Source organism: Peromyscus maniculatus, chromosome 12, assembly GCF_049852395.1.
Source record: "Peromyscus maniculatus bairdii isolate BWxNUB_F1_BW_parent chromosome 12, HU_Pman_BW_mat_3.1, whole genome shotgun sequence".
Classification (NCBI taxonomy): Eukaryota; Metazoa; Chordata; class Mammalia; order Rodentia; family Cricetidae; genus Peromyscus; species Peromyscus maniculatus.
In genome coordinates this window covers 15,285,244-15,305,800 of record NC_134863.1, presented here as the reverse complement: position 1 = coordinate 15,305,800, position 20,557 = coordinate 15,285,244, and the positions used below count along the sequence as shown (strand labels likewise).

The window sequence follows — 20,557 nt, the reverse complement described above, 5'->3', positions numbered from 1 at the left end:
GGAGAACGGCTTAGTGGTTGTGCGCTCCCACAGTTGCTATTATACATCACAACGTTAGTGACTTAGAACCACGGGAATGTCTTTTCTTCCAGCTCTGCGGGTAGGGATGGAAATCTAAAATTGAGGTGTGAGCCAAGGCCGCACTTCAAAGATGAGAAGGGTAGAAGGTGACATGGTACCTTCCAGCTTCCGGTGGCTCCATGTATACCGGGGACCGTGGTTCTGTCACTTCAATGCTTGTCTTCAACTTTACGTGGCCTTCTCCACTTCCTTTTCTCCCGTCTCTAGTAAGGATTCTTGTTATTGTCTACAGTCTCCACCTGGATAACCCAGGAGACCTAGTGGGGAGATCCCTAACTGACTTCCATCTGCAAACTCCCATCTGCAAACTCCCATTTCTTTCCTTCCTTTTTCTTTAAGATTTATTATGCATCCAGTGTTCTGCCTGCATGTTTGCTTGCATGCCAGAAGAGGGCGCCAGATAGATGGTTGTGAGCCACCACGCGGTTGCTGGGAATCGAACTCAGTGCTCTTAACCTCTGAGCCATCTCTCCACCCTCCAGACTTCCATTTCTAAAGATGTTCATATTGGAAGTTTCTAGGGGTTAGGAAAGAAACGTGAATTTGGAGAGAGGGGCATCACTCAGCCTACTACAGTTAGTGAACTCTGTGTTTCAACAAGCAGGGAGCCGGGCAGCTCTGTGATGAGAGCGTGTAAAAGAGCGTTTCTCAACTTTCCTAATGCTGTGACCCTTTAATACAGTTCCTTGTGTTGTGGTGACCCCCGACTTCAAAATTATTTTTATTACTACTTCACGATATAATTTTGCTGCTGCTATGAGTCGTAATGTAAATATCTGTGTTTATCGATGGTTTTAGGCGACTGCTGTGAAAGGGTCGCTTGTGGACCACAGGTTGAGAAACACTGGTCTGAAAGGATGGGAGAGAAGAGACGAGTACCAGCACCCCAAAGTGAAAGGGCAGCTATAGGGCACCCCATTAGGATGGAGGAGCTTCAAGGGAAACACGGAGTTGGGAACTTCTGTGGTCCAGCCTCCCGCAGTGCGGGAGCCCAGGCCCAGATGTCACACTTCACTTCCTCACTGAAGATGTAATAGGGAGCGATATAATTTATTGCAGATGTTTAAAAGCAAGTATTTTAAGAACTGGATGCATGTGGACACTAGGTTAAGAAGTAAGGCGTCTCTCTGCCACATCCGGGACAGAGCCGCAGCTCGGGAAGGGTCCTTGGTTCCTCAGGGCAGGGAGATTGACTGGGAGCCCTGAAAAGTCTGGGAAGGCACAAGAGCAATGCAGAGAAGAGCCACGAGAGGGAGCTCACAACTCACAAGACCCCTTTCCCTCCTCTCCAAGGGCCGGAGAAGCGAGATCTGCTGGCATGAAGCTGAGAAAAGGCAGTTAGGTCGGTGAATTCTGGCAGCAGGTTTCCTAGAAATGAGACACTGGTTGTAAATGTAGGTTCTGGGGTGATCCGTTCTCATGCAGGAGGAGAGTTAGTTTTAGAATGGCTGCCTTCCAACTTTGTTTTCCTTTCCAGCTCTTGTTCTTAGGAAACTTTCTGGTATCAACCTGTCAATTGGGCAGAACTCCTGAAACACATGTGCTTCCTCTTATCTTGGTAGTCCCCATGCAGGGAGAGACCCCCCCAAAAAAAAAACCAATTTGGGAAAGACCAGAGAGAGTCACACTGCCTTAGAGGAGGATGATTGTCCCTCTTAGTGTTAATGCTTTTGTTCCATGGCTCAGGGGGGAAAATCTGTTATTGGCCAAACCCTTGGCTTCTTCCTGAAGTCAAGGATGGTGTTTTGCTCATGTCTGATTGCCCAGCACAGAGTCTGACACAAAGTGTTCAAAAACTCGAAGTTTGAAAGAAGAATTGATTTTGTGTGATTCTATGGGTTCCCCACATCAAGCACAGCTCCTATGACATTGAGAGTATGAATAAAACCTGCCCTAAGCTCTTAGAATGTATGTCTGCTCTCCGCGGAGCCAGCAGAGGGCAGAGGAGCTCAGTTTAGCAACCGTGGCCTCCCCTGTGAGCCCAACCTAAAACAGCACAGCAGGTCTGGCTGGTTTTATGAGATTAGGAAACACCCAAAGGGGTGCAGACAAGGCATGAAAGCCTGAAAGAACGATTTCCACATCTCTGCCCATCGATCACCAAAGCTTCTCCCATAGGGTAATACTCTTCCCGGGGAGCCGGGCTCTGCTTTAGGAACGCTGTGGGTCCATAGAGAACAGAACAGGCGCTGCCACAATCACACCAGATCACACCGCGGACTCCAGTCACTCAGCGGGGAGGGATCCAAGGATTAACTCATGGGACGCTTGTCACTGGCAAGACTATAGACCCGAGGGAAATCAAGGTTCTGAATGGTGCAAGTCATGCAGCCCCCAACAGCGCTTCATATTTACTTGGTTTCTGCTTTCCTGTAGGTGCTTTTTAAAGCTCTGGTCTAGGCTAGAGTTTGTTTCCCATCCCACCACAGTCCTGCCGCTGCCCTCCACTCTGGGAGGAGTATTGGGAAAGCTGATGAAACAGAACAGGTACTTCTGACTCCACAAAGCCGAGCCCAGGAGAGAAAGGAGGGGAGGGGTGTGACTGAGGCAGAAGCGACCATGGGAGCCAGGGAAACAACAGGGTAGCTGGGAGAGAGGATCAGAATCAGCTCAAGCAAGGAGGCAGAGGTGAACACGACTTGGAGGAGATGGACAGAAGGGAGAGAAAGAAGGGGGAGAGCAGAGGAAGACAGGCAGGGGACGATGGGGGGTGGGGAGGGGGGCGGGCAGTGTCCTGTGACCACAGATTCCCAGGGGTTGAAGTTCCATTTGTAAACTTGAGCTCTTGAATGTGAGTGCAGCCCAGATCAGGACCGCGCTGCTACAGTAGTGCTCAGCCAGTAGCATGGAGCCAAGGCTAAGAATCATACTCAAATTCGAAGGTGAGGAAGTGAAAGCTGATTTCACAGAATCCCTTTGTGTTCATATGGATTCTGTAATTCTGTCAACGTGGGGGACTCCAGATCACTCTCAAGATGCCCTTTGCTAGCTGGTCTGTGGAGCAGGCCTGTGATCTCTAGTCCCAGTTTTCAGACCCGTTGATGGAAGGTTCTGGCCAAACTGCTCCTCCTTCCTGGGTGCACGGGGCACATTCTCAGAACACCTTAGCTCTAAGTCTCTGAAAATGGGCACACAGGTGGGAAGGATCTACCAGGTGACACAAAGAGGCAGAACTTGGCTTTCATTTCACAGGAAATTCCTAAGAAGACCTTAGAGAAACAAGTGGGAAGTTTCTGGAGGGACCAGTGAATCCACACAGAGAAGGGAAACTTGGGGAGCAGACCGGCACAGAGTTCCCTTCCTAACTCCCCTTCAGAGGATGAGCTGGAGTGGCAGATGCTGCCTTGACGCCAGCACAGCTGCGGAGGAGCTGTGGACCGGGGCCCCTGTCTGGTTGGCTTTAACACACCCAGTCAACCATGAAACGCAGCCCAGAGCCGGGTTAGGAACGCTAGCCTGCTTCAGCGGTTGATGGGGTTTCCTGCCCAGACCTCTCAGTGACTAGGAGGGCTTGTATTTTTAGCGATGCCATTAGCAGAGTCCTAGGACAATGTCAGCTTTCAGCATAGGAAGCAATCACAGCGAGTAGTGTTTAGGTTGGTTAATCTTCTTTCCAAAGCTCAGAAAGGACAAAGAGACCAATATGTGTCTGTGCTGGAAGATCGGATGCAGTGGGTCGTGTATGTCAAGTGATGCAGTCCCTAGTAACCCAAGGCCTGTCCTGCTTGTCCTGCTTGCAGAACCCACAGAGGCATCACACATGAGGAGAAAGAAGCTTGCCTGCAGTGTAACCATCATTTCCAACAACCCCCTTGTGCTCAGGTTTCTTCTGTTTGTTTTTCAGCTACGGATTGTATATCAAGCCCCGACTGACATTAGGTTGGCTATGCGGCTTCACTGACCTTACTGTCACAGTTCATCCATTCCTCCCTCGGAGGGCTGGGGCTCCGGGGGGGGGGGGGGGCCGCTCACCAAACCTGGCCTGTGCCTAACTTTCTTAAGTAGACATGGTTGGGGCAGGCAGGTGTCTGCCCTCCATGAGTCCCGAGGCTTATGGATGAGACACAGCCTCTCAAGACACAGAAGTGCATAAAGTGACCTGGGAGAGTCTCAGACAATGGGTGCAGAAGACCCACTTTGGGGCATAGAAGAAAGCCCGTTAATTCTGAGTAAGGAGTCGTTAGAAATAGAATGAGCTATGTGACCCGACTGTCAGGGAAGGGTCAAAGACATTCCAGGAAGAGGAAATAGCAAGTACAAATGGATGTGAGAGAGAACGGGGCGTGTACACTGGGGAACAAGGAGGGGGACCAGGAGGACTGACTGATGAGGAGTGGCCTGGTGTGAGCCTGATTAGAGAAGCTGGATCTGGGAAAACATGCCTGGTTGGCTGGCGTGTCTGTATTTGGATTTTCTGGCAGTGGGGCCTCATTTAAAGCTTTTGTGGTGGAAGGGGAGAGGAGAAAGAACAAGTAAGACCCTTCTAAAATGTCACCGTCCATCCCTCCTCCCAAACCGTGTTAAACCTGCAAGCTTTTAACTCTTAATTATCTATTGCAGTCACGGCGGTATGGGCCCTGTGGAAGTTTGCAGCAACATCTGTCTCCACTGGAATCAGCAGTTCCGAGAGTGTGAGCTGGACTCCTGCTGCCAAGAGGAATCCTTGGAGGACCCTAAATTGTCATTCTTGCACTCTTTGGGGATAGGGGCACTTAGGAGAAAAGGTCCTCATGGGAGTTTCACCCAATCAGCTTTGCCCTTGGGGAAGAATAGGCCTGCTATTCTTATATATACAGCCTGCTCTTATCTCTGCCACCGCACCCTGGCAAGTCTGCCCTCCACAAGGCCAGCGTGGCATGCTGCAAGTTCATGCAAGCCAGCTCTAAATCTAGAAAACAACTCCAGTGAATCCATACAAAAGAGTTAACAACTTCCAAATTGCAACACATTTGTTTCCAAGGTAAAGGCATGAAGGAGAAAAGATAGTTGTTCAGTGGAGCGAGGAGGGGATCAGTATCCATTTGCCACCTTTTTTTTTTTTTTTTGTGAAAATCTCTTGTATTGGTCTCCAGGTTATGCTCTCTCCATGCTCTCAGGAGGAAGAAAGCTTGTCTAGCTGGACCATGACATCAGCTTGAACAGCAGCCTACATCCTACAGTGTTTGGCTGGCTCATTGGGTATCAGTCCTCAGGGTGGGACTGGCTACCTCCATCTAGCAACACCAGCAAAATCTTGCTGTGATAGCCTTACACTGCTTTATGGCTATCAAGCACTTTCACCTCCATTGCCTGACCTGGTTCTCAAATCTTGTAAGGGCTATTCTGGTGATGGTCAACAAGAAAAGCCTGGATATTTGTGCCTAGGGTCTCAGACACGTAGCCCGGTGCTCTCTAGACTGTGTTACTTTTCCCACCAATGACTTTGTCTCTCAGTTTATTCTATCTGGAATGTAGAAGTGTTTCCATTTGCAAGATGTCCGAGAGAAGTCATTAGCATACGCCCAGGCTTCTTGAATCCTCGGTAACATTTCTTGCATTTTCAGGAACATGAAAGCATTTTAGAGGAACACAAATATTGCTTAATGTGTGTGCATACATGCACAAACGTGTTGCCTCTAATAACAGTTAAACAGAAACACTCATGTTAATTACAATCCACATTTCTGCAACTGGCCTTAGCTGGTATTTCTAACCCCCTTCCTCTACCTTCTGTGTGTCCCCCACCCTCAGACAACACCCCAGCAGGTTTGGGTTCCTGTCCTGGAGGAGTGACCCATACCTTTCTTCCTTTTATCATCCTGCCTGGATTAGGCTATTGTTTCTCATTGACCCTAATCAAAGGACATGGTAACAACCAGAGATACCCTAAATTATCACCTGTACCCCAGAAACAACCTCACTTCCATTGTGGAGAAACAACCCAATCACTGCCTATTCCCCTAGCCCCAACACTGCCAATCTTCATTAATCCCCCTCATAACACTATTATTTCTTTTTGAGGCTGTGGGTTTCAGGTCATAAGAAGCCCATAGTGGCCAGGAGGAACTCTGAGCTTTCAGTTCAATGGAACGTTTGTGTGTCTCCAGGCAGGAGCTCTGTCCCCTCTGGAACCAAAACTTCTAGGGCAGCAGAACTTAAGCTTTTGGTAACTGCAAGCAAGAATTTTCCTAGGTCAGTAGGGGTGATAGTGGGTGGAGTCAAATCCTCATCCATCTTAGCTCTGGGAGAAATACAACCCATTTTCCTTTGACCATACTACTCCCCACTTCAGGTCCAGTGGGAAGCCCTTACGCTCCCAGGACCTCAGTTTCCTTCTGTGGCATGTGCAACTTACCCTATGATGCTGGTGACTCACAGAGACTATGCAAGGAAGATGTCAGGTGACTGTTGGTGACCACCACCACAGTCCATCGTCCCCTCTCAGCCTTGAGACTTGGGACAGAGTTCCTGGAGTCATTTCAGAGAGTGCGGGCTAAAGAGTTTTAGGCAATTTAATGCTAAACCGTCCTTTGTACTAAAATTGCCTGTTGTGGGGTATGGAAAGATGTGCCCTGCCTCTTCTTTTAAGTGGATCTTAGATTCATAACAATCCAAGGATTGTAAAAAGAACTCAAGCCCCAGGAGCCATCTCGTCCGCAACCTCAGCACTTCAGAGGGAGTGTGGGAGAAGCAGCTTGGGCTCTGCGATTCCAGACTAGGTGCTCAAACTGCTGGCGATCAGGAGAGGATTTCCAGCAGGGAACAGCTGAGGAGACAAGAGAGGGAAAGGGAGACCAGAGAGGAGAGCTGCCTCGAGGCAGAGTCTGAGCTAGGCATTGCCAGGCACGGTGAGAAAGGAGGGGGAGGGGCCAAGAAGACAGGAAACAGCCCGATGAAATCAAAGGGAGGTCGGAAAGTAACGGAAACGTGAGAATAAAGACAGAGGCGAGGCGGCGAGGAGTGTAGGGAGCAGACAGGTGAGAAACAGTCTGAGAGAGAAATTCAGGGGAAAGGTGTGAAAAGAGAAAGAGGAGAGAGGACAAAGTGTAGAGAGAAAGGACAAGCATGTGGAAGGTCTGGAAGAGGAGGCAGAAAGAACGAGATGGCCAGGAGCCGTTTGCTCTTTCATGGCTTTCATTTTCTGCTTTGTGGGGCTGCCAAGGGCGAGGTCCACAGTAAGAGAGATAGGAGGTCATTTGAGGGTGTCTCAGGATGGGTGACCAAGACGGACTCTGAGACCACAGCCTGGAGCCTGGAAAGATCTTAGGATGCATAGGGGTCCGGCGTGTTCCCTAGGGTCGGGTTCCATAGCGCTCTGGACTCAATGCTCTTGCAGACTGTTCCGACACATGAGTGATTTTTCAATTTGATGCTTTATTTTGTGCTTACCCTGCCTGGAATCGGTAAGCCCCAGACGTCTGCCTTCGCACTTCCTGCTGTTCACGCTCTCCTTGCTTTGGCTTACAGATACAAAAGCCGTAAATCAGCTAAGCCATTTCAAGAGACCGACCCACCCCTTGCACCCTCCACTTCATGGTTTGGATGCTAGTATTGGGGATGGTCTAACGCCCATCGCAGCACTGGGCAAATCCTTTGACTTCTGGAGCTGTACATGTTTAAAAACTCTACTATTGGCTTCTCTGACAATCCCAACATATTAGTCCTCAAAGAATCTGTGGAGATCACCTGTTCTGTGCCAGGAATGGAGCTAGCATTTCCTTAATAAGCAATCACTTTGAAAACTGCAGCCAGGGCTCCCAGCTAGATTCAAACACTCAGACACGTAGACGTCCTTAAACTTCTATAGTAGAAGAAAGAGAGGCTCTGACAGTCTGTTGATCCTTTGCCCACACAGATACATGTACACTGCCAGGGGCTCCTGGACTTTTAAATGCCCATCCTGGGGATTCCTAACCTAGGATTGCTCCTACTGGCCAGGAATCTGTCAGAACATTCATAGCACTGAGCAAGAACCCTGGTTCCGAAGTCTAGATGCCCTGGTCTTGCTTTGCCCCAACTGTACAGAGCAATTGTCTGCCAGTCTCTTAAGCCTTCTTGATTCAACTTCTGAGGCTTATCAGATGATTTCTGAGACAGCGTTGCAGGGCTGTTTCCAGGTGCCAAAATGTAGCCTCTCTCTCTCTCCCTCTCCCTCCCATGTGTCTTTGTCTGTCCAGTGTCTTTCTTTTGTCACACAAGAAGGACAGGTAAATTAGACAAAAGTGAGGTTCCTGTGAGGACCAATCTCATCCTTTTTTTCCTATAAGGCTTTAGGAGATGGAGGGAGAGGAGATAGTTCAGTCCCCTTAATTGCATATTTTATTCTCAAATCTGTTCCTAGACGACAACGGTTCAAGGTCTCATTTGTCATACAACACACTTAGGCACAGTAGCAGGTACCCAACTGTGTGTGATGCTGTGTTTGCTGGCTAAGGACTGAGTGCTGTCTGTCTAATTGAGTGTGCCCATATGCGGCTGAGATATGGAATATGCATGTGAGCGCTGAGTGAAAGTAAGATTGTATGGTCTGTCTGGTGTGGGGAATTTCAAGTGCCTGTGTGGGTGCAGGCTTTTTTTTTCTTTTCTTTTTAAAAATAAGCCACTTTAAGATCGTGTCGCCTCCCCTCACTTCTGTGATTGATTTTGAGAGGCTAATGGTGCGTAAAAGCACTGGTGAGATCTGGGGGCGCCTCCTCGACTGACGTCAGAGAGAGAGTTTAAAAGGGGGAGACCGTGGAGAGCTCGATAGCGGCTGAAGGAGACGCCACCGGGAGCCGTTGCTGCTGCTGACGACCCGCGTCCAGACTGACCCACCGCGCTCCAACTCGGCTGCCTGTGGCCGCAGAGATGCTGTCCTGCCGCCTCCAGTGCGCGCTGGCCGCGCTCTGCATCGTCCTGGCCTTGGGCGGTGTCACCAGCGCGCCCTCGGACCCCAGACTCCGCCAGTTCCTGCAGAAGTCTCTGGCGGCTGCCGCAGGAAAACAGGTAAGGAAATGGCCGGGACTCGTCCATCCCTCTTGCGAACCCCCCAGCTTTCCCCTTAGTCTTGCTGCAACCCCTGCGACAGGTGTTTGGCTGGCGCTTCTCAGAGTCGCACAGCCCCCTAAGCTCCCAGGGAAACTTTTGAAGTCCGGGGGTCCCCTCTGACTCTTCCCAGACTCGATCAGCGCAGTTGGGTCGGTCACCTTGCAGGTAAGTTCCTCCCTGGCGTCTAAGAAAATTCACAAACTGGGTAACTGAGCCCAGAGGGAATGGGCTCTATCCCTGGTGCTGCCACGATGGTTGCTGACCCAGGTGCTGAAGCGCGCTGTTAGTCCACAAAAGGAGACTGGGGCGAGGGGCTCTGCGGTCCAGCTGGGAGGTTTGCCTTTACCTCGGGGGCGGGGGGTAGGGGGGACCGGCAAGAACTCAGGTCCATTCTGTATCTCAGATAAGGGAAATGGAACTGCGCAAACGGTTAGCATTCTATTTATTTATAAAACCACGTTTCATCATCTGCGATCTCTCTGTTTTAAGCCCCTTCTCCGCACCCCGCCCCATAATCTAGCGAATATAGCCACCACCCGTATTATTATGAAAGAAAACTGGGTTCTGAGTGAGCAAATCTTATTTTCAAACTACGTTTTCCCTTTTCTCCCATGCTTCCTTTTGCTCTTCTCTCTGCCCCAACCAGGAACTGGCCAAGTACTTCTTGGCGGAGCTGCTCTCGGAACCCAACCAGACAGAGAACGATGCCCTGGAGCCCGAGGATCTGCCCCAGGCAGCCGAGCAGGACGAAATGAGGCTGGAGCTGCAGAGGTCCGCCAACTCCAACCCAGCCATGGCACCCCGGGAACGCAAAGCTGGCTGCAAGAACTTCTTCTGGAAGACATTCACATCCTGTTAGCTTTCATATAGTTGCCTCAGCCAGACCTTTGACCCTCTCTTCCAAACCCGATCTCTCTTCCTTAATCCCCATCCTCCCAATGCTCAACTATACCCTGCATTAGAAATTGAAGACTGTAAATACAAAATAAAATTATGGTGAAATTATGAAAAACATGTGTTTGGCTTCTTATTGAGTAAATTGTTTTGTTCAAAAAAATACATGATAAACTTGAATTGTGGCGTCTGTAAACACATTTTGGGTATGCATGCCAATGCTCACAAACATCTATTAAAATTTCCCTGTGGTAATAAAGGTTAGACTTTGAATGATGGGTCATTTAAAACTTAACTTCAAATGTCTATAAATTGAAGCATGTATCCAAATGATGGCTATTGGGAACAGCTGCCATAAACATCATTTACATATTAAAGACACTTGGAAATAGATGTTGGATTGACAAAATGTCATTTAGAACTTATGAGCAGGCAGGCTGAAGTATTCAACTGTGGACTGTGCTGATTCACAAAATATCTGACATATTTAAAATAGAAAGAAAATGATTGAGAAGTGGTGGTGGGGGGGAGAACTTGGCTTAAACAGCTAAAATAAACTTTCGGCCTTTACAATTTGTGTTTAGTTTGTGAACATTCAGAAACACCGGTGACTTTTTATCTTCTTTGTCAATTCTCTCTGTACCTGAGAAAGGCTGGAAGAGTGTCTCACTTTAAAAGCACGCACTTGGTGTTCTCAGGGGAGGTTATCCCTTGTGGTAAAATTAAAGCACAGGAATTCTGTGGGTCACAAGAAACACATGTTGGGTCACTCCAATAGATGGTGTACTGCCCTAAAGGTATCCATGCTCAAAACCCTTATCACAGAATAGCTGGAGGGGACATCTCAAGCCTTTTGGATTTTAGCAACACGGAAGTCAGATAAAAGGCAAAGTTCCAATAATAAATAATAAATTCTAACTGTTATTATTATCATTAAACAACATAGTAAATGAGACTACTCAAGATGAAGATTAAGATATTGATAATTCAACTCATAAAGCATAAAAATAGAAGTCTTTGGTGTGGGGGGGGAGGGTATGTGCTTTAACTCTCACACCTGCTGGAATAATAAACCAAACATAAAATGAGCATAAATAGAATAGCAAAAACTTACTAAAGGAGCAAATAAAGACAGAAGAGGAATTTCAGACTCTGCAGGAAATATGTGTGCTCAGTAAACAATATTTTTGATAAGAATGTGGTTTTGTGGATGCTAATTCCTGAGAAGCTGATCAGAAAATGGGGCGAGGACCCCATCCACTTTACTAAGCTCTAGGAAAACAAAATTAACTTGGAGGGCTGGGTGCATCCTCTGTGGTGGGTGTTCAGGGTAGCATCTGTACATGTCCACTTAAAGGATGTGTCTGTGTTGAGGGTCTTATGTGCACGTCGGCTGCCCATAAACTGCAGAGGAATAAGATGGCCTTATTATGAGTAAAAGGACACAGTGGCTCTGTTTTCCCAGCAGCAAATGAACTGTCTGAGTGTAAGGAGATTTCGAACTTTTAGTATCCTCTTCAGCTGTCACTTCCTAACAGCAGCACGGGAGTCAGCAAGAATTATCCAGTCGTGTGCCTGCACATAAACAGGTTCTTTAGCATCTAAGTGCCGTAAGACTTCCAGACAACATCACCTATCTTTCAGCCCCAGAACTTCCACCTCCATAAGAAAGATCATGTTGTAAGTCAGGGAGACTCACATCCCTTCCAGTTTTCCCGGACGTTTTATACTTTGATGATGACAAAGGTACCTGAGGAATGCTGATTTGGGTTCCTTTAAAATAATGTCTAAGGGGCACGTGTCATGGGTCCAGGGGGAAACAGTAGGGAAGGAATCAAGTTAGAGTACAGAATGGTCCACGTGAAAACACCATAATGAAAACTGTTATTTTCGATGCCAACCTAGCAGTTAGTAAGAAAGAAATGTACACAAAGGATATTATCATATCTACTTTGCTTCAATTTAAACATACATGGGCTCTTGCCTGAAACTTTCCAAGCTTCTTCTATGTTGAATTCTCTGGAAGATCACCCTAGTGTTCTGGCTGCTTCTCACTTAGCCACAAGGAGCCTCTCAGATACTTGCATCTTCCCTCGCTCACTCTCACTCTTCAGCATTCTTGAATGACCTGCTGTGTCTTTCAGGGAGTGAGCTTGGGTAAACACTGTTGTTTTCTAGATCTTAGTGTTCCCATCTGAGAGAGGTGTGTAAGACAGTGGCCTGCCCCTCCTCCCAGCATGGTGAGGCTTTGTTTGATCAAGCCTTTAAAGTTCTTAGGACCAGATGAGTCCTGGTTACTGTTAGATGCTTAGTGTTAAGCTTGTTTTATCATGTGATGTATTTTCTAGCTGCTGCTAAGACAAGGGCCAGCTTTTCCTTGTTTACATGAGTGAAAATCCTACTGCAGCCTTTAAAACCCATTTTATATGCTTCTTGCTCCATAAAATTCGTGCTTTATGCTGTCCATTGAAAAAGCAGCCTTCCCTAGTCATTTACTGTGTCTCTACCATGTCGCTTGCTTATCTTATTCTGCTGTACGATACGGTTGTCGGAATGTGTATTGGAGAGTAGGCATTCACATATAAGCTTCTTTGGGGCAAACATATGTTCAGGCAGTAATTCATACACGGTTGGTTTTTTTAACATTTTATTTTGAACTGGTGTGTGTGTGTGTGTGTGTGTGTGTGTGTGTGTGTGTGTGCATCTGTGCGTGTGTGCTCATGCGCGAACACTTGGACATCTATGCTGGTGCCTGTAGAGGCCAGAGGTGTTGGATATCCCTGCAGTTGCAGTTACGGGCAGTTGTGAGCCACTCAGTATGGGTGCTGGGAATCTAACTTGGGTCATCAGCAATCACAGCAAGTACTCTTAACCCCGAACCATCATCTCTCTAGTCCCTCCTATGGTATATTATGCGTAGAAGTTTGTCAGTCTTCCTTGAAGAAAACAATCTATGAACTTCACTGTCAAATGAAGCAAATTTCCATTTACTAGTTGACAACATTCTTCTTCAGTGCTTGATTTGACATCAGTGTTCACTGTATTTGTGGCCGGTGTGACACCAGGAAGGTACAGGACATTGCTGTGAGTTTAATAGGCCCTGAAGCAGGAGCATTGTACACCTCCTCCAGCCTAGCCTTCTTTAACCCACCTCATCAAGCCCTCAGCAGGGGCTGGTTTATTGTCCACCAGTCATGGGCTCCCTCCCGGTCACAGAGAACAGAGTCATCAGCTCCTTCTTTAGGTTTGTTTATTCCGATATACTGAAGATCTGTTCCTGATACAAATGCAGGTTTAGTTTTTTCTTCTAATTAAATTGATGACCCAACAAGGTGTTCTCTCCCCTTTACTGAGCTGTAACACTAACCCCTGTTTTGTTTTGTTTTGTTTGTTTTCCGGGAGGTAGGGGGTGAGTTGGGAGGGTGCGGTTTCATTAAGTCGCCAAGGCTGGCCTTCAACTTGCAATCTTCCTGCCTCAGCTCTCTAAGTGCTGGAATTATAGGTGTGTGCCACCACATCCAGCTCTCTCTCGTCATTTATGAGCCTATTTACTGAACAAAACCAGTTATTGAGTGAAGACTCCACGCCCAGTAATTTCCTGGGTATCAGAAGACAGGAGCTCTCAGAGACGTTTCCAAAAGAGCAAACGTATGCTAGGCAGTGAGACAGGGTGAGAGCATGCACAAAAAATGCTCACTTGAGTTTGTTTGATGACTGGCAAATAAAATCCCCAATACATATCACATGGCTACCACGTCAAGTTTCTTGTTTGCAGCTCTCGTTATGCTTAATGCATACACAGTTCTGTTTTATGGCAACATAACACACACCTGTCTTTCTGAATGCCCAGCATGGAAGGGGGCTGGAAAAGCAGCTTGCTTGCCTCACTTATTTTACTGAAAGAAGATGGAAATTCTTTTAACTGCCTAATAACACAGTAACTTGATGTAGAGTTTGGGAAAATCCTCCGCTGCCCTTGTTATCCCCCAAGGTTGTTTCCAATACTTTGTTACATGGGCCCCAATGGAGTCTGGCTGTCCCCAGAATTGATGTTTCATACTTTGACTTTGCAGTTTCCTTACATTCTACCAGATACACAGTCGGCATCCGGGAGGGGACGAGAAAGTGGTATAAAGCAGAGAAACATTAGAAAGAAATGATGAAGGTGCTGATTGAGGAGGAAAGAAACTCAAGCGTGATATTGCATTAGAGACCTAGGATGTGAGGAGAGAGTCTGGCTTGGAGTAGAGACAAGGGGGCTGCCCGGGAAGGCAGGCGGATCCTTACAACGGTCTGGCATGCCTGGAGAACTGACCTCCCCAGAAGTCCTCATCCACATCTTCACAACGAGGGAAGGAACACCTACCTCCCCACCCTCCCCAGCTCTTTAATAAGCGCGAGTGAATGCTTTAGTTCTGGTGTTTGGTTTTTTTCATTAAAGAGCTTCCAAGCCTTCAGAGAACTGAGACACATTTGTCAGGAATGACCAAATGCTGCCGGGGAGGTTTTTGCAGAGTGCTAGGAAAGCAGAGACCATCAGAAACTCCTCTTTTCTCTAAGCTGGTTTTCTTACTCCCTTTAAAAATAAGGTTTCCAAGCCTTAATGATTCCATTCCAGATGGAATAAATAAACTATAGGTATACTGATGCGGTGTGCATTTCTATAGTAGAGGATAACTTGAAACATGATAACATTCCTCTTTTGCAGATGAGGAAAATGAATGGCAGACTCGGTAACTTGTTCAAGAGACGCAGAGCTGCAACCAGAGCGTCTAATTTTTAATCTAATTCTCTTCCCACTATTTCTTAGGGGAAGGGGTGGAGTTAAAATGAAAACTATAACTTGTCAAGTGAATTAGAAACAGCTTGGCTTTAGACCATCTTGACTGAGTCCTCCACACAATACAAATGAGATTTACTTCTTCCATTATTGCTGGAGTAACAGGGGACTTGAGCTCCGGGACCGGGGTTTGGTTTTTCCGAATTTGCCAGAAGCGCTGTTTCTCAGGAATTACTTGTAACTTTTCTTTTTCACGTGTTAAGCATTATGCCCTTGGCTTTGCTAAATGAGTGAATGAAAACAAGCAAGCAACATTAGTGACCTCTGGGCTTAAACACTCCTTTTTCCCCCATGCACAAGTTTTACCGAAAGCCTGGCTCGGCACGGCTACGAGTCTGTTGGCTGCAGCACTAAGGGTGCAGGCCAAGTCCGCGCCTGCATTGAAGACCCAGGAGCGGCCGTTGCTATGGTTTGTCCCACAGTGGTCCCTGGGTTAGGAGCTTGCTCGCCAATGTGACGGCAGTGACATGTGGTGAATCTCTCCAAGGTGGACTCTTTGGAGGGGGGGTTAGGTCATGGAGGCACCATGCAGAGGAGATGAACGCTGGTTTCGTAAAGTGGGTTGCCTCTCAGAGGAACGACTCTTTCCCACAAGAGTGAACTGGTGCGAAGAGCAAGCTCAGCGCTTCTCCGATGCCTCTTCCTTATCTTTCCCACTGCGTGACCCCTTTCACACGTGTGCCCTGTCACACGCTACCATCTGCTGTGTTTTGACAAAGCCAGAAGGTTGACATCAGAAGCTGAACAGATGGGGCCTCCTGATCTTCAGTTTTCAACCTCTGCACGTGTGGGATAACTTTTCCTTTTAAAGTGCCCAGTCTCGGAGTATTTTGATTGCTCCTTTGTATGTCTGTCTGTTTTTCAGACAGACTCTCGCTCCGTTCCCTTGGTTGGGCTTCAGGTTTGTGCTGTTCCAGTACCAGTCACCCACGTAGCTAGAATTATAGGCATGTACTACCATTCTTAGCTTTCTTAAAAAACAAAATTTAAAATACAGGGAGAACTAACCTCTAAATGCAGGAGGTAATGCATGCCTGCTATGGTACTGTAAACTTTGTCAAAAAGCCCCTGGCTGGTAAAGTCATAGGCCTTAGTCCTAGTTAGTAGGAAGAGCCTACTAAATGGTCATGTTTCCACATTGCTTTCTATATTTTTATGTTTATACTGTGGGCCTGGGCTGCTCTCAACCTTGATCAAAAAAAGGTTCTTTTAAATGTAAGCAGCAGTTAAAGATGGGACTTTTAACTGACAGTAAGTGACTCTGAGTGCTTAGGCCTATGTGGGACAGGAGGTTTTAGAGGTTATGAAATGTTTCTCTCCTCCTCTTCCTCCTGCTTCTTCTTTTACTTCCTTTTATTATACAATTAACTTGAAATTTAGTTTTTGAGAATTTCACACATGTATACAATATATTATGATCATACCCACCATCATTTCCCCCTCCAACTCCTCCCTCTTTATACTCACCTCTTTATTCTCACCTCTCCTAACTTCATGTGCTCCGTAAAATACTGTACTATTGTGCCCATTTAGTCTTAAGTATGCGTGCATAGGTGTTCATCAGCTGGAGTGTGGGCAACCTACTAATGGCCACAAAAGAAGAAAAAATGATTCTTCCTTCCAGTTGCAATCAATTGCCAATAGAGCCTCAGCCAGGGGTGGGCCTCAGGAGATCTGCTCTCCTCCATGCTGGAATTTTGACAGGTGTGATCTCGTGTGGGTAACCACAGCTACTGTGAGCTCGTGAGTGCAACGACCACACCACTTCCAGGAGACGGCATTGCATAGCGCTCTTCCCAAGCTTCTGGCACTTACGTTCTTTCCTCCTCCTCTTCTGTGATGCCCTCCAAGTTTCCATGGAGAAGCCGATGAAGATGTCCCACACAGACCTAAGCACTCAGAATCACCTACCATCAGCACTTTGACCAGTTAAAAGTCCCATCTTTAACTGCTGCTTATGTTTAAAAGAGGCTTTTTTTTTTTTTTAAATCAAGGTTGACAGCAGCCTAGGACCACAGTATAAATATAAAATTTTAGAAAGCAATGTGGAAACATGACCATTTATAAGGCTCTTCCTACTAAACAGGACTATGACCTTATGGGCTTTTTGGACAAGGTTTACAGTGCCGTAGCAGGCATGCATTCTGTCCTGTGGAACAGGCTTCAGATCCTGTCAGAAGCTAGATGGTTACCTCATAAGTCATGCCGCTGTTGTACTAATGGTTACATCTTGCTGGGAAGATTGGTATTGTAGCACACAGGATCCAGCACTGGGTAAGATCACCAATGTCTTTTCCCTCGGCACTTGAATAGCACATTCTGGCATGGTAAACACTAGGCCACAGGGAGGGATTGCTCTGTCAATTTGAGATTGATTTCTCTGTGTCCTACAACCACAATACAAGCACCTTCAGAAACAGGGTCTTACCATTTAGTTGTGGTGGGGAACCAAGAGCAAGGGCAATAGCTTGTGCTATTTGGAGGCACCTGGGCCTCCCTGTCTAATAACTTATTGGGTGTATCCTGTGTTTGGTACTGCAATTTTTGTTTAATAACTCATATTTTCTGGAAACAGCATGGTCTATTCATACAGAATACCTCTCTTTGAACTCAATTTAAAAAAAAAACAAATATTACAACTTGAAATTAGTTTAGTAGTTAGTATGTTTCTATAGGATTTTTTTTTCATAAATTCTTAGTTTTGGTTAACTCACTCTTCACCTTCTACTCTCCACTATCCCCCATTTGAGCCCCCATCATTTCCCCCATCCATTCAGCCCACATCATTTTTTCCCAGTCTTTTATATCACATGTGTTCAGCTATCCTCTCCAATTACCTTGTTTAATTGAGTTTCATGATAGTAGGTTTCCATGTGTCTTCTTCATGTACCCTTCCTTTGGTTGACCCTCTCTTCCCTGATTTCCCCCATCCTCTGATACCCCTCCCTGATGAAGCCTTTCTTAAGCATTCCACCTCTATATTTATATTTTATCTGTAATATACTATCATCCTCTCCCTCAACACATCCCTCTCAATACCACCTTTCTAGCCCTTGAAATTCATGAAATCAACTTTCATAAGTAAGCAGTTATGTCCCTGAAGTTGCTATGTCCTATGGGGTCTCACGTAAATATTCAAGGTCACCCAAATGATCACTTTATTTTTATTAGCTTTGCATATGTGGTACATTAAAATGATGACATCATTATCTCAATATTAAGTGGTATGATCAAAATAAATATCTCAAAGAACATTTATGCATTTAAAATAGGGTTCAAATAGTTAGGAAAATGAAGTGCATTGCCAGCTAATTGCTGCTTAATTCTACATTTCTTGTATAAAAATGTAAAATTTCAGTTGCAGGGTGCATTAAGGTCAGACAGCACATTTTGTGAAGGAAAACATTAAGCTGCCCTAGAATTACCGTTCTTGGATAGCAATTTACTGGCTATAAAGTGTAAGCAGGAAGAATTGAGATTTATAAATTTAACTAAGGCATAGTTCTTCATCTTTCTGTTCCATTTGCCACTCACTCCCCAAACTAGAGTGACAGACAGTGATTTTATGAGACTTTTCCCATCCTCTGTTCTGTGTCCACTTCCTCTGAGTTGAAAGAGTCCCTCCTGGAGAGAGAAGGAAGGAAGACAAGGATCAGGAAATAAACACAACTTGTAAGACCCCAAAGCTACTGAAACTTAGAAGATTTGAAAAGCCTCTCTCCAAGGTTACCAAGGCAACAAACAATGGCTGGAGGGAGAAGGTTCTGGTCCTAGACCTGTCTAAAGGCGGTTGTAAGGACTCCAGGAGGGCAGCTTTCGTGAGTTTGTACCTCCGTTGGGGTGGGCTTTCAGTATGCAGCTACCTTGGACTCTCTCATGCTCCTGGAAGTAACCTCAACAAAGTCAATGTTTTGCCAAGCTAAACTTGGGTGAAATGTGTTTTTGGTTTGTCATTGGTACCCTATTAGGGTGCACAGACATTTTTATCTCCTCAGGAAAGATCACATAACACAAATGGCATCTGAATAGGAGCTGAGAGAATTAAGGATGAGTTGTTGCGGAGTGAGTTTTTGGCCCCTTCAATGAAACCAAGGCTGAGTCACAGGAGGGTGGAGTGTATGCATAGACAAGCCCATGTGGCATAGGATGGTTTGCCTCCATTCTCTAGTGGCAAGTGCATTACTCCCTACAATGAGTGGTAGCTTATACAACCAAGGTCAAGGCATCTGAGAGTGGAGTGTCCTCTGGGAAAATTCCAAAAGTCACTGTCTTTCTCTCTTTGGTATGGGGGTGGCATGACTACTTGATGAGATGTGGTCTCTAAAAGGTAGAAGCATATGTTGTGGAATATTAGTTGAAGACATGTTGCATTTATTTATGCTGTGGAACATTTGCTCAATGATGTGTTGCACTCTTTTATTTGCATTTGTTTAACTCTGTGAAGCTGTGTTACTAAAACACCTGACTGGTCTAGTAAGGACCCAAAGGGGCAATAACTAGGTAGGAGAGAGATAGGTGGAGCTGCCAGGCAGAGAGAATAAAGTGGGAGGAGTGGAAAAAGGAGAAGGAGAGGGGGATGCCAGGGGCCAGCCACCCAGCTACACAGCCAACCACGGAGTAAGAAGGAAAGAAAGGTATATAGAATAGAGAAAGGTAAAAGCCCAGCGGCAAAAGGCAGATGGGATAATTTAAGTTAGAATAGCTGGCTAGAAACAAGCCAAGCTAAAGCTGGACATTTATAAGTAAGAACAAGTCTCCATGTATTTATTTGGGAGCTGGGTGATGGGCCAGCAAAGACAGAACAACAACTCCTACCAGCATGCCTTACAGATCTGTATGACTTTGAATAGTATGCAGATTGGGATTTTAAAGTCCTAAAGCAATCAAGAAGGAATGAGAAAAAGAGAGCACACAGGGAGCCTGCCCTAGACCTTTTAAGGCAAATGCTGGAAGAACTGAGACAAGATGAGGGTCCTAGAGAAATTACAAACAGAACCCCAAATGCTATGCCAGTGATCTTCTGCAAGGCTTTAAAGTCAAACAAACACTCACAAATGACGTTAACGATTAAAAAGTGAGAAGGCAAAAAAAAAAAAAAAAGAAAAAAAGAAAGAAAAAAAAGAAAAAAAGAAGACCAAGCTTGTCCTAGGAGTAGACAGTTATTTTCCCAGGGTATCTTGAAAGAACCTTGGTGCTATTTCCAGGGACAGGCATGACTGGGTAGAGCATAGCCTTATTCCCTCTTGGATCGGACCTGGGTTCAGCAGGTCACCGAAAAGCCAAGTTCACCCAAACCAGTAGGAACAGTGGCCCCATGACAGCATCAGTACCCTAGGATGAGAAAGCAGGCTGGCTCATGAACAATGACTGGGGACTGTAGTGACCTAGGTGGGGTAATGTCTTCCATCCAGGCTGCTATGTCCAATGTTGCTTTTGTGAGACAATTTGATACAAGTGATAATATATTAATGCTGCATTGAGCCTTGCTAAAATTTATTTTTTAGAATACCTATAGTTGTCCAATACCAACTGACACTTACCCTTGTAACAGTGGGCCTTTGCAGATCTTGCTATTTTCTTGTTTAAAAAAAGTTTCTTTTATATAATTCTAACCTTTGAGTGTCCTGGTGATTTGGAAAATCATCTAAAACATAGCAAAATGATCAAACAAAGAATTTCAAGAAAGATACCACGCATGGGTGGAAAAGGACACTCCCAGGAGCCAAACAGTTGTGG

General features: G+C 46.1%; 1 protein-coding gene across 1 annotated transcript; it reads left to right on the top strand.

Annotated features, from left to right (window-relative positions):
- The first annotated feature begins 5,177 nt into the window (after window positions 1-5,177).
- Sst (somatostatin) lies at window positions 5,178-10,094 on the top strand. Its single transcript, XM_006985075.4, has 2 exons — window positions 5,178-9,045; window positions 9,734-10,094. Exons 1-2 carry the CDS (start codon window positions 8,908-8,910, stop codon window positions 9,944-9,946), a joined length of 351 nt encoding a protein of 116 aa, XP_006985137.1. The 5' UTR covers window positions 5,178-8,907; the 3' UTR covers window positions 9,947-10,094.
- The last annotated feature ends 10,463 nt before the right edge of the window (window positions 10,095-20,557 follow it).

What these genes read in the sequence shown, in the direction of transcription:
- Sst (XM_006985075.4), top strand. Translation starts at nt 8,908, where the DNA reads ATGCTGTCCTGCCGCCTCCAGTGCGCGCTGGCCGCGCTCTGCATCGTC. An exon ending in CGGCTGCCGCAGGAAAACAG is followed by an intron (nt 9,046 to 9,733) that starts GTAAGGAAATGG and finishes TGCCCCAACCAG; the next exon opens with GAACTGGCCAAGTACTTCTT.